The sequence below is a fragment of the Leptidea sinapis genome, chromosome 40 (assembly GCF_905404315.1).
Source record: "Leptidea sinapis chromosome 40, ilLepSina1.1, whole genome shotgun sequence".
In the NCBI taxonomy this organism is placed as follows: Eukaryota; Metazoa; Arthropoda; class Insecta; order Lepidoptera; family Pieridae; genus Leptidea; species Leptidea sinapis.
Window position 1 is genome coordinate 7,400,048 of NC_066304.1, and position 15,044 is coordinate 7,415,091.

General features: G+C 36.9%; 1 protein-coding gene across 2 annotated transcripts in view; it reads left to right on the forward strand.

Moving 5' to 3' along the window:
- LOC126976261 (solute carrier organic anion transporter family member 4A1) overlaps nucleotides 1-15,044 on the forward strand; it is a 90,797-nt gene that overhangs the window by 55,916 nt on the left and 19,837 nt on the right. For both annotated transcript variants that reach the window (XM_050824516.1, XM_050824517.1), the window contains 3 exons: nucleotides 6,964-7,057; nucleotides 7,471-7,672; nucleotides 11,950-12,118. In XM_050824516.1, coding sequence (XP_050680473.1) covers nucleotides 6,964-7,057; nucleotides 7,471-7,672; nucleotides 11,950-12,118 — 465 coding nt within the window. The remainder of the gene's footprint in view (nucleotides 1-6,963; nucleotides 7,058-7,470; nucleotides 7,673-11,949; nucleotides 12,119-15,044) is intronic.

The following is a 15,044-nucleotide window of genomic DNA, read 5'->3' on the forward strand; positions in this document are numbered from 1 at the left end:
AAGGCTTTCATGCTCAAATGAACTGATGAATAAATCAAATGAACAGATAACAAAAAAATATGCACCAATATGTAGGTATGTTATTTAGTTGATATTATGCTCTAAGGTCAAGGTCGCTCAGAGGACAATGGAGAGGGCTATGCTTGGAGTTTCCCTGTGAGATCCGTAGGAGAAACTAAGTTACCGACATAGTCCAAATGATTGCGAAACTGAAGTGGCAGTGGGCAGTGCACATAGTTCGACGGACAGATGGCCATCGGGGCAGTAAAGTCCTCGAATGGCGACCACGTACCGGAAGTCTCAGTGTTGGTAGACCCCCCACAAGATGGACCGACGATCTGGTCATGATCGCCGGAATACGTTGGATGAGAGCAACGCAGGCCCGATGGACGTGGAAATTTTTGGGGGAAGCCTTTGTCCAGCAGTGGACATCGGATCGTTGGATGAGGGCAGCGCAGAATCGATCGTCGTGGAAATCTTTGAGGGAGGCCTTTGTCCAGCAGTGGACGTCTTCCAGCTGATGATGATGCTCTAATAAAATTTTGATTATTAGCCCCATGTATCTGAATCGAATTGAATCTTATTATAAACTTGTAACCTCAAAAGTAATGGTAAAGATTCAGGATAATATTTTACTAAAATATTCATATAGATATTCATTGTTGTCCAAATATCATAATCAACATGATGAAATGGAGGCCATTTTAAAGCTGGTGCCATAAAAAATGATTGAAAGATTCAGTTGTTTATGTCAGCAAAACTTTAATGCTTTGGGTATGTACTAGAAATTATATCCTGGCCTGTAGCTCTATTTTTTTCTTCACAGCCTATAATGACAAAACCACATATGCTTTCACGTAAGGCCTTATCCAGATGTAACGAACGAAGAGGAAAGGAATTTAAGAAACAGAAACAACAGATAAAGTCGGGTGTGTGGTGAGGCGGGTAAAACAGAAGCGGCGTCTTTTGCTGGCCGTCGTTCGCTGCATGTGAACATGGCCTTATAATATGCAGTACCAATTACCAGCACAAAACTACACAGCAATTACAATTCTACTGTTATTCGAGATGTATTTGAGTTGATTAATTACTGCCTCAGATTCACTTAAACTTTATATGATTACTAGGTGACCCGGCAGAGTTCATACTACCTGAATCGATAAATAAAAGACCTAAACTTTTGTATAAAATAAACTTAAAACAAACAAAAGGACTCCTTTTTTTAAGTGTTACCCGTGTTTTAAGGAAGTTTATTTTTTACCTCCTTAGAAAGTTAGAAAAATATAAAAATTCTAATTAGTTATTCATTTTAAACTATTATTTTTAATTGATTTCTGAACGACAGAGGACACGTCAAAGGAAAATCAAAATTGTTGTTTTTATTTAAATCCGAGGATTTTCATGTTTTCGGAAGGGAATGGGATGTACGGATCAAGTCTTTTCCTTACGCTGCATCACTGAAAAATGTCTGGAAAAAAACCAGAAAGTATATTGCGCGTTCATAGACTTGGAAAAGGCATATGATAGGGTGAATAGAAAGGAATTATGGAAGGTCTTATCTATGTATGGGGTGGACAATTTTCTGATAAGGGCTCTGAAATCTCTGTACAGGGATTCTCAAGCCTGTGTTCGTGTTAATGGTGCCTATACGGGCTGGTTTGATATCTCCAAAGGTGTCAGACAGGGTTGTGTAGCGTCGCCTTGGTTGTTCAACCTATTCATGGATAGATGCATGAATGATGTGAGAGAAATGCAATGTGGAATCAATATGGAAGGGTTGTGTGTTAAGTGCCTCTTGTACGCCGATGATCAAGTCATTTTTTCATCATCGGTAAATGAGTTGCAACAAATGATTGACTGTTTGAACGGGAGCTTTAAAGAGAGAGGTTTGAAAGTAAATGCAAGAAAGACGAAAGTGATGGTATTTGAGAAGGATGAAAGGTTGACTGAGTGTACTATCACGATTGAAAATGAAAGGGTAGAACAAGTTACAGAATTCGTATATTTGGGTAGCATGTTTACAAGAGACGGAAGATTTGAAGGTGATATTGAAAGGAGAGTGACTGCGGGAAATTGTGTGAATGGAGCGCTGCATGCCTTTATAAACGGTAAGACTGTGCCAATAGAAGCGCGAATGGCTGTACATAATGGAGTGCTTGTCGCCACGTTAATGTATGGAAGTGAGAGTTGGGTATGGCAGAAGAAGCATAAAAGCACAATTAACACTGCGTAGTATGTGTGGGGTAAGACTGACTGATAGAATTCCGAATGCGGTAATACGAGCGCGCTGTGGTTTGAAAGAGGATGTTGTGACAAGGACTGAAAAAGGAATGCTTAAATGGTTTGGACATGTGGAGCGAATGAGTGAAGAAAGAATGACGCATCAAATATATAAGGCAAGTGTGTGTGGGCAAGCCGGTCGCGGGAGACCTCGTAGAACATTCGTCGATCAAATTGGGGACGTTTTGAGAAAAGGAGAGGTCCGAAGCACCCGCAACCGGCGAGCATGTATGAAAAGAGTAATGAATGTAGAGGAAGCGCGTGAGGTGTGTAAGGATAGAAGCAAATGGCATTCTATTGTCTCTGCCTACCCCGACGGGAACAAGGCGTGAGTATGTGTGTGTGTGTGATTTTCATGTTTATTGAAACGTTTTAAACCTTCCCTGGACTTCCACAAATAATTCAAGACCAAAATTAGCCAAATCGGTCCTGCCGTTCTCGAGTTTTAGCGAGCCTAACGATCAGCAATTCATTTTTACATCTATGAGTGTTACATCTATGTACCGTTTGGTGTCGAGAAACTTGGCCCATGGGGCACAGAGAGGGCATGGAGAATGTACAAAATGCTATCTACGCACCTCAATAAGGCTACTGGAAACCCAAGCGCTGGCAGCTATTTCGGTCCACTGTTCAGCCTAGCTATCCAACGTGGAAATGCTGCCAGTATTCTTGGTACACTTCCTCGTAATAATAGTCTAAATTTAATGTAATCATAGTATTAATTATGTAAGATTTGTTGGTTTTGTTCGAATAAAAAATATGTTTAATGAAAATCACGAAATTCGAGTAGGATTAATAATAGGCCATTTATAAAGTAATGATCCGATAGTATCGCAAAAAGACCGGAAATATACCTGCGGCCTTTATCGCCACGTTCCGGTGCAATGATATTATATTTTATTTCCTAATTCAATGTTCCACAATAAGATGATAAGATCCGTAATGCGTATGTTGAAAGTAATGAGATTTCTACGATGTCTTAGCGACTCTTTTTACACGAAATCTCAATATTTAGTACATATAAAAATAAAATTGCATAACATGAACACGAAAACACTCAATCACCCACACCCTTACTCTCCTACACCTATACATACACACATACACACCTATTAAATACTATTATTATTAACGTACGTAATACTACTAGCATAAATAACAGTTGTATTCCTATTAATGTTTTGTAATTATTATTTTTCATCCTAAATTGGTATATTCGTAAAGTTATTTTGTAAGTCTTTACTGATTTTTACCAAATTTTATATGCATATTCAGTAGGTCTGAGAATAGGCTACTATCTATTTTTCATACCCCTAAGTGATATGGGTTGTTCACCCTTAACATTTTTTTTTTTTTTTGGACAAAAATTTTATTTTTAATTTTCAATAATGTGTCATGAAGGATACATACATTTTTACACTTTTATCAGCAACCCCTATTTCTTAATCACGATTTTTATATTATTCTGTTCCATTCACAGATCGGCAACAGGGTTGCAAGATAAATTATTCAAAATTCATATTGTAGGTCTGAGAATCGAATCTTTTTTTAATAACCCAAAAATTTTAATTATTGTTTATTTTTATCATTTTAATTGGCAATACAACGTTTGCTGGGGCAGCTAGTGTTATATAAAGCTGTTAAAATATAAATAAATAATATCTGCTGCCCGCGACGTCTTTTGCGTGAAACACTTTTAAGCAGCAAAACTACTACGCCTTAATATTGTAGCCCTTTATCCCGACCTCTTCTATTCATCTAATATTATATCTATCCGGTTGTTTTTGCGTTTTACCCGGACACACACACAGATAAAAATTCCGTAAAGTACTTTTTAGGATCCAGTATTGTTTCTTAAACACACAACAACTACTCTTTGAAAAAAATACTCAATGTACAGTTTTTACAGATTAGTTATACAGCGTTCACCTATAAGGCTGGGCGCAAACGTTCTGATACAAGATTAGGTTTCTGTATAATGTGAATCTTATTGATAATTTATTCAGGTTTTTACGAATCTGAATCCCTAATCATGAAACCTAATCCGTTATCCAAATGTTTGTACCCAGCCTTAACAAGAAAAATCAGTGTCAGAAAGTACATATACGCGACTCGTTAATTCTGAAACTATATTCATTATGAAGCCATACAGCGCTAGAACTCTCTAAATGCATGTTAGGCTTCTACACTTTCATAGAACGCCTCCACTATCTAGTAGACGTCTAAATATGGTATCAGTAAAAAGTAAGGAAAGTAAAAAGTGTGTTTTGTCACTGTCTTCATATCGTGCATAAAAAAGGCAACAATACACTTGATTACTCGTCTTTGATGCTCGTCACCTTGAGAGATAAGATGTTAAGTCTCGTTTGCCTAATAAATTCACTAGTTGCGCACTTCAGATCGAAACACAATAGTGCTGACATATTACTACTTCACGGCAGAAATAGGCGACATTGTGGTACCCATAATCTAGCTGGCATCCTGTGCAATGGGGCCTCCCACTGGTATGGTAACATATTTCCGACACCGATATTTTTCCATTTGTACTGTCGAGGTCCGGTTCAAAGGTGTGCCGGTCGGTGCCGGTATAATTACGAGGAAGAGAAGTTCAGTTGTTATTGAGAAGATATGTATTTATATCCAGTACTAGCTGACCCAACAGACGTTGTTCTGTATATAATAAATAAAATAGTGTTTTTATATGAATTTGTCAATAATATATCATAACATCAAAAATTACTTCGTAAAATATGCACCCTGCTGTCGTAATGAAATTGTTTCACAGCAGAGCTGTCAAACCGTACGTCAATAAATTCTATCATAGAAATTATGTATGGACACATCAAAGGAAAAACAAATTTGTTGTTTTTATTTAATTTAGCAGCATTTTCCTATTTATTCATATAATTCAAATAATTCAAGACCAAAATTAGCCAAATCGGTCCAGCCGTTCTCGAGTTTTAGCGATACTTACGAACAGCAATTCATTTTTATATATATAGATAGATAGATAGATTTAGAAATGTAAATTTATTTAAAATATGGTAATATTTTCGATGAGAAATGAACTTAAGTTAAAAATATTTCAGACGGCATTTTTTGCTCCACGAGTTAAACACAGCCTTATTTTAAACGAGAATCGCTATAGTTTTTCATGAGGATTTTCAGATGAAAATAAAATATAGTTTGACGGGCGCAGTCTATTTCAGTGAGCGGTTCATCCGTCCGATCTCCGAACTCCGACCGGTTCTGAAACATTTATCAAGCTACGGATTATTTTTGTACGTCGGGCCTTCATTGGCTCCACTGATTGATTTTGACTTAAGTTGACTAACGTTGGGTTTTAACTTTAACGTCACTTTTAAAATAAAATATATAGTTATCAACAATGAAATTATTATGTATAGAACGTCATTGGTTTATCAGTATAACGAAATATTCCTTGTATCTATATTAATTACGATGTCTTTCTGTGTGCTAATGAGATCTCTTTTGTTTTCATGATATTATTTTTTTTTATGAAAATAAGGGACGAGACGAGCAGGACGTTCAGCTAATGGTAATTGATATGCTCTACCCATTACAGTGCAGTGCCGCTCAGGATTCTTGAAAAACCCAAAAATTCTGAGCGGCACTACAATTGTGCGCTCGTCACCTTGAGACATAAGATGTTAAGTCTCATTTGCCCAGTAATTTCACTAGCTACGGCGCGTTACGCGGCACAGTAATGTTTACATATTACTGCTTCACGGCAGAAATAGGAGCCGTTGTGGTATCCATAACGGCTAGATTATGCAAAAGGCTTCCTGTGCAAAGAAGCCTCCCACTGGTAAAATTATTATATAGATATAAAGATGTTAAAACAGCATTACAAATTACTTCAAAGGTAAAACTGAAAAATGTTACTAAAATTCATAGCTATTTTCGATAGAAGAAAAAAATTTATATTGATACATAAATTAAACGTAGGTAAAACTTTGATAACTAATCTAGTACCTAATATAGTTTTTGTATGAGTGCATCTGGAATCAGCCCAGCTTTGTGAATTAAAACTGTGTTCTTACAAGAAATGGGAATATACTTCAAATGATAGATTATATCTTCCGTAGGTATTATCTTTACAATTTCAAACAATCAATTGATCGAATATTATAAAGGGTATAAAGATGAATACATGTAAACATCTGCTGCGGGGCTACCAAAACTACGTCTTCCGGTACGTGGTCGCCATTTGAGGACTTTACTGCCCCAACGGCGATCCGTCCGTCGAGCTATGTGCCCTGCCCACTGCCACTTCAATTTCGCAACAATCTAGGCTATGTCAGTAACTTTGGTTCTCCTACGGATCTCCTCATTTCTGAGCGCAATTCGATCTCGCAGGGAAATTCCGAGCATAGCCCTCTCCACCATAGACCCTAGACAGCTTATGGTCTTAATGATGTTAAAATCTAATGTCCTTGTTCTAGAAGGCGTCGAATTCACGCTTGATGAAGGATCACGTATTTCACACCTTCTAGAAATTTCTGACTATTATCAAAGAACGTATACCGAATTTTAAAGCCGGCAATACTGTTCCGATTCCACTGGTGTTAAAAGAGACCATGTTCGATGAAAATTGCTTACCATTAAGTAAATAGTCTGTCATTTTCAAGCAAATTTTGAACGTAATGTAATTGTTGGCAGGAATGGTTGTGAATGGATTCGTGAATGTAGTCATCACCACCATCGAGAGAAGGTTCGGGCTACGCTCCATGCAGACGGGTGTGATAGCCGGGGGGTAAGTCATCATATACTATATATTTAAATTATTAACGCTATTAAAGATTTTTGTTTTTACTCAATACACGAATATTTTCAGACGAAGTTTTACCTGGCACAAATCTTATTATAAATATTAATATTATAACAATTTTAGTGATTATTTTTACTACATTATCTCTTAACAATATATTAATCATTGTAAATGTTAATTGTAGGGTCTTTTAGGTGTGGCTTTACGTTGGCTAACTTGAATATGCCCAGGCTTCCCACAAGATAGATCGAATGTCTGGTCAAGATCGCCGGAATAGGTTAGATGAGGGCAGCGTAGGACCGATCATCGTGGAGATCTTTGGGGGAGGCCTTTGTCCAGCAGTGGACGTAACGTCTTCCGCCTGATGATGATGATAACATTTGATTGCTTTCCACTAGCTACGACATGGCATCGTTCGCGTGTTTGGTCCCAGTGACGTACCTGGGGGGAAGGTCGGGGGCGTCGAAGCCGCGCTGGCTCGGCTGGGGTGCGCTGCTCATGGGAGTTGGCTCTCTGCTGTTCGCGCTGCCGCACTTCCTGGTTCCACCCTACAAAGTGGCTGGAGAAGAACCTGCGGACCTATGTATTGCCAATAAAACGGTAATTTTACTTATTTTTTTAATGAAAATTAGGGACGAGACGAGCAGGACGTTCAGATGATGATAATTGATTCATCTTACCCATTACAATGCAGGGCTCCCACAGGTAAATGCCCTTAGTCATCTCTTACGAAACCTTTCGGCCTGATACTTCCCTATTCTTTACCCGGGGAACCACAGGGCAATTATTATGACTGGTGGTTAGAAGACGATGCCTTGCGAGTCTATTATGCCTTGCGACTTTGATATATGCTTGTCTAATTCCTCATTGGAATTACGGCACAGATATTCATGTTTAAGTTGTTTTAGAGTATTCATGTTTTATATTTCAAGCTACTTTGAACATGCATGCATGCAGCTGTATTGGAACCTTACAACGTGTTTGTCATTAAGAAAGTCAGCACAGATACCTAAAGTTGGTTTGTTCTGGAATTTAGTTTACAACAATAAACGTAGGTATTTCTGTTTCTTTAAAACGAGAAGACAATATATTTTCTTATGCTCCTGGTCTTTACGATTAGTTCATTAGTTGGATCACGGAGGGTTGAGTTTACTATCGAATAAAGCACTTGTAATAATAACACATTTTGGAAAATGAACGATCGCCCTTTTATCAAAATTAAATTTAAAAAAAAGTCCGCTAAGTTTCTTGCGCTCGCTCTTCTCACGTGTGATGCAAATCTTTATGAATAGGTGGCAGATTCTAACTTTATATTAGTGATTAAAAAATCCTAATCGAATCCTACCTGAAATGACCCTAGAAATAATGTTATGAAAGAATTTACGTAATTTTTGAATATGGAAAGATTTTTATGAAATAGGAGGTCAAACGAGCGTACGGGTGATGATTAGATATGTTGCTGATATTAAATGATCACCGCATCACACATACCCCTGCACCACCAGAGGAATCACAGGAAATTTGCCGGCCTTTTATAGAATTGGAACTTTTTAATTTTTTTTTTATATGAGAGGGAGCAAACGGGCAAGAGCCTCACGGGATGGGGAGAGGTGAGGCAACCGCCCATGGACATCCGCAACAACAGGTGTGTCAAGAAATACGTTGCCGGCCTTTAAGGTGGGAGTATGCTTTTTTCTTGAAGGTCCCTAAGTGATATCTGTTCGGGAAGACCGCTGCCGGTAGTTGATTCCACAAAGTGGCTATACGAGGAAAGAAATTTCGAACAAAACGCGCGGTTGTGGAATGCCAGACGTCTACGTGATGCGGATGGTACTTTGCACGTAATGACCGGTGGTGGAATTCGGCCGCTGGAATAAACCAGAACAGCTCCTCTGAGCACTCCCCGTGATAAATGCGGTAGAAGATGCAGAGAGAACCCACATCTCTACGCAATGCTAGAGAATCAAGCCGATCGTCGATGATTCAAGCCGCTCTTCGTTGTATGCGGTCAAATGGAAGGAGCTGGTACTGGGGAGCACCCGCCCAGAGGTGAGAACAGTACTCCATGTGAGGCCGAATTTGCGCTTTATATAGTTGCGTTCATTAAAAGTATACCAGAATAAAATATATCTACAAATAAAATTGTCACACAAAAACCGGTTCTAATAATCAATGCGGCCATTCATGTCTCGTTGAGTCGTTGAAGCTCTTTGTAAATGCATTAACTCACTTGAGCGCCCGCGTCGCCGACCAGCGATACCTCATTGTGCGCGAGGTTTTGTTTCAAAAAACCTTGACGGAAATCCCCTTGGCAACGAATCTCTCAAGATTATCCTGTAATTAAAGTCTGGGACCAAATAATAACATAGACAGAGTATGCTAGAACCGCTTTTTTCCATACAGAAAAGGGAAAAATGTATGAATGAATGAAAATTCTTTATTGTACTATAAATAAAGTTACAATTTGTACATAAGAGTTATAGTAGTAGAGCCCTCACGAGATTCCTCTCCGACGATTGTAAATTGAATGGGCACTTGGTCAGAATGAGTCTCAGTGACTCAAACCTGTGTAGGTTCTGATGTGAAGCCACTGAAGACCCCAAACACATCCTACTGGAATGCGAGGCCATTGCCAGAATCAGGCTGGGGTGTCTTAAAGTACATTTACTCAAAGCTGAGGACGGAGCTCGTTATTCATTTGAAACTATGCTTTCAATTTGATTTCTGAACACATCAAAGGAAAAACATCATTGTTGTCTTTATTTGATTCCTAGCATTTTCACATTTATCAATCCAAAATTGCCAAATCGGTCTAGCCGTTCTCGAGTTTTAGCGAGACTAACGAACAGCAATTCATTTATATATATATATATATATATATAGATTATTATTGTAAATAAAACTTAAGTTCCTCTGTTGATATGGTTTGATCTGTCTATTTTATTCTTAGAATCAATGATTATAATCCTTCGGTGAAAATCAAGGACTGTTAACGAAAGAGTTGAAGCTATTGAATATCTCAGGGTTTATAAATGTGTATCTAAAGGTATTGTGAAATATTTAAACCTGAAACTAATTTCAAAAGTGTTAAACAAAGGAAATACGTTGATGGATAGATATAAAATGTAGGCACTTCCTTGAAAGTTATTTCTTTATTATAATCCAAATCTAATGTTATTTTATAAAAACAAAATAAATCTAATTTAAATTAATGAAGTTAATTTAATATAGTAAGCTCAATAATTCAAATTACTTAAACATTTTTATAGAAGATTCAAAAGCGCTTAGTTTAAGCGTAATTGAATAAAGTTAATTTGAATTTGACTTTGACTCAGCAATATGTGTGTTACTTTATAAAACGAAATTAGCAAACATGAAAATACAACAATTTTTTTCTTATAATTAGAAATCTTATAACTATTAAAGGTAGGAAGAATATAATAAAAACGAACTAATAGAAAATAATAATGTGTCATAACGTATTCAAGAGTTATTAAAGGAAAGGTTATGAAGAAAACAAAACATAATATTATAAGATGTGATTTGATGTAAATTCATTACTTATCTCTTACTATATACATCTTTGCATTTATATTTTTTTATTTTATTTATTTATCATATTACATATACCGATATAAAACTAGGTCAAATTAGCATCTAAAAGAAACCACAAAGGTTAACAACTAATGCTAATAACACTTAATAATACGTCACAATTCACAACTTATGCTATAAATTAAATGAACACAGTGAAAATATTTTAAAAGACTTAAAAACGAATAAATATAACTTATAAATATGACTTAGCAGGTTCAAATTCTCTTAGCTGCTATAATTTATGTAATAGGTTATCCTTATACTTATACTAGTTGGGATTCTGTCACGATTCGTTTTATTCGGTGCTTATGTTGATATCTTCCTTTATAGTCAGGAGGAGAAGAGAAAGATCAGGTGAGGCCGTCGTCATGAGGAAGGGCCTGGACCGGTCGAATCCAATATAACTTCTAAATATAAAATCAAAATAACTTTATTCATGTAGGTCACAGAAATGACACTTGTGAATGTCAAAAAAATATTTTTCTTATTGAATCTACCGCTACTTCGTAAAGAGATGAGCTAATGAGAAGAAGTAGCAAGAAACTCATTGCCACTCTTTTACATTTCTATCGATTTACAAATCATTTCAATTACAATATAATATGTAAAATGATGCAACAAACATACTCAAACTTCAAATAGTCAATGCCTTACACGAGTAGTAGTAAGTCAAAAAAGTCAATGTGAATTAATACAAAAGTTATTGAGTACAGTAGCTCCATCATCCACATACACCTGAAATAAATAAAGGTATTCTGTGAGCATTTTATAGGCGATTATAAATAATATATATAAATATAATAACTTTTAAGAGTCGGAAACCGAGTCTCCGGCTACAGGATCATCCTGCCCCCGCAAGTAGCGCCCGTTCACGAGCATGACGCATGGGCCAGCCATCGCCTCCCTCGATCATATTTTAGGGAAGGGAACAACCGGTCCCTTTGTTTGAGGCTCATTCACGCCTAAACCACTGATCGTATCGACATGAAACTACCACCATTCGATGCGAAATTAATCCTATATGATATGGCTACTGGCTATTTTGCGAACTCCTGTAATACATTGATACTTATATGAACATTGATTTTATGCAAGTGTAATCAACAAATATAATAAAATATTGACAGTAAATATGTCTTAAGTTTAGTTTCAAAGTTTCTAGTCGGATGTCCTCAGGCAAGCTGCTGAATAAATACGGTAGGCGGTACATACGGTACCTCGAACTTACCAGCAGACATCGACCGAGTATTGCGATTGTTCATAATTGGATAATGTTTTAGTCCAGTGTGCAATGCACCGAGGAAGCGTCTCCTGAGGGTGGCAGCTGGGCCGTGGCCATCTTTGTGTTGGCACAGCTCCTGCACGGTGCTGGAGCCACGCCGCTCTTCACTCTTGGAGTCACGTACATCGATGAGAACGTCTCCAAGAAAATGTCTTCTGTCTATCTAGGTAAGAGCAGTCATCTGTCTTTTTAAATCACTAAAATCTATTTCGCGTACTGGAGTTCTTCCGACACGTCTCCTGGCGCGAGAGTGAGTCCATCGAGCGCCTTGTCGTGGCAAAGTGGAGAGCACCAGAGACCGAGGAAGGTCGCCAATGGTACTGGGGAGCACCCGCCCAGAGGTGAGAACAGTACTCCATGTGAGGCCGAATTTGCGCTTTATATAGTTGCGTTCATTAAAAGTATACCAGAATAAAATATATCTACAAATAAAATTGTCACACAAAAACCGGTTCTAATAATCAATGCGGCCATTCATGTCTCGTTGAGTCGTTGAAGCTCTTTGTAAATGCATTAACTCACTTGAGCGCCCGCGTCGCCGACCAGCGATACCTCATTGTGCGCGAGGTTTTGTTTCAAAAAACCTTGACGAAAATCCCCTTGGCAACGAATCTCTCAAGATTATCCTGTAATTAAAGTCTGGGACCAAATAATAACATAGACAGAGTATGCTAGAACCGCTTTTTTCCATACAGAAAAGGGAAAAATGTATGAATGAATGAAAATTCTTTATTGTACTAAAAATAAAGTTACAATTTGTACATAAGAGTTATAGTAGTAGAGCCCTCACGAGATTCCTCTCCGACGATTGTAAATTGAATGGGCACTTGGCCAGAATGAGTCTCAGTGGTGAAGGAAGGTCGCCAATGCGATGGACCGACCAAATTAAGTCTGCTGTGGAAGGTCTTTGAAAGATTGTACCAGGCTGTTGGCCAGCACGGAAAAGTCGCGAATGCTCGTGAGGCGAATCACATCTACCCCAAAAGACGTCACTTCGTGATGGCCAAGACCGCTCTGCCATAGAGAAAAATCTATTTGAAGAAACATGCAAAACTTTTGGCAGATTGTGTCATACGCTCAGTAAAAATTCTGAACGACACCACGATAGCTCGAGAGATTGAGATATTATATGCCAAGTTTCAATACCTACCTCAACAATTACACAAACTTACATATCACCTAATGAATGTAATATTTCCCATAATAATAAATAATAAAAGCACATAAACGATGTCACAAATTCTATTTCATATTGACAATAAAAATTCTTCGACGGTCACTGGAGGGCTCAGAGATATTTGTGTTAAGCGATACACTGTTATTGTGTTGTGAAGTGCTTCTCTCATTTCAATTTCAAATCCATTTGCTATAATAATTACTCACTCTTCACTTTTATCACCATTACAATTTCTTAATAACTAACACAGATATCTTTTTAGGTGTCACCCCAATTATATACCTGTATATAGGTGCAAATACAAATCAAAATTTAAACGGACATAAACAGAGCATTACCGTAATGTAACGTGTTTATATTAAATTAGAAGAATCATTGACATAACCAAGAAATAAAATAAAGAGTATAAAATCAATAACAAATTTCTTCTACAATATTACACAGCCTCTTCAATGATTCAGTTGGAAGTGTTCTTGATTTAATCAACACAAACCTATCATCATCATCAAATTTTATTTATATTGCAATATAATAACCCCAACGAAGGGTTATACTGCTGCGGATATCCCTCTAAACAAGATTTTACAACTGCTTGCCATAATGGGTACTTGAGTCCATTAAGTTCAACACCAAACAATATGCCATTATTCCAGTAAATAGCGTTATTTATGTAGAACATAGAAAAGCTCTCACCGTTATGTGATTCTGAAGTGGTGCCGTACGCCCGCATTTTTCTCAATGGTTTTTTTTTTAAGCATGAGTTACTAAGAGCCCTAGAGAAGCTGACTGGTTGGTGATTCCCGTTTGTGCTTTTCTGCTTCTTTTCCATCACCTTCAAATGCTCACTGTCCCATTCCCATTACACAAATTTTCTTAATTTTAATCTTTTATAATAATGCATTTCAACTCATCTTTGTTTCGATTTTTTGGTTTTGTATATATCCTGTGCTGAATCTAGATTTCTATGAAAGCAAAAACTATAAATTTGGAGAAACAAATTCGGCTAAGTCTCAAAAAATCTGTGTGGCGCAAGTGGTAATTGGGTATTAAAACACTCATGTGATACTATTATCACCCACATTCGTGTTTTAATACACCTTATTACACCACAGTTGCATAAGTAACTATTATCTACACCCATAATATGAATCCTCTAAAAGATTCTGAAACATTTAGCTTACTGCTAACAATAAAACAGCCATTCCTAGTAGTAAACCTAATATCATCCATTACCGATTATATACAAATAAACTAAGTATTAATGAAAGAATTATTTATTTTAGTAGTATTTTGTATAGCGAAATTATTAAGATTCACTTGAATATTATGTTCTTTGCATCGTTTAAAATATCTAGCAGTGTGCTGACACAACGTGAATCGCTCATTGTTTGTAAACAAAACAATAAAAATATCGAAGAAAAATGGCGGGAATTGGAATCACCTACTTTTTTACGGCGCGCGACGTTCTGTTAGTGTGGAACGCGCATAAACGAAAATGTTCACTTTTGAAATTCATACAGAAACCACGCATTGAGCAATAAGAATGTGGCTGTCTGTTGAAACTCTTTGCGCATGAAGGGATCGAAAAAAAACAAAGGAGTGTTATTACGAAATTCAGTACAACATTACACCATCCATTTGATGTAAAAATATTACAGAATCTTTAATAGATCCTCTATTATTAAAGCATGGGTGTAGATAAAATATTTTTCACATTATTCATTTTTGAAAGAAATAACACGAGAATAGTTCCTTTGTTAAAACCATATTAACACAAAGTATTGATAACAGGTACTAAAGCAAAAATCAATTTGAGAATTTCTCAGAAAGAAAATTGAAGCAGGCTTAAATAATAGCAAGCTTGTATGACAGAGGATTTTCTATAGAAGTAAAGAGGGCTTTTGAATAGAACTCAG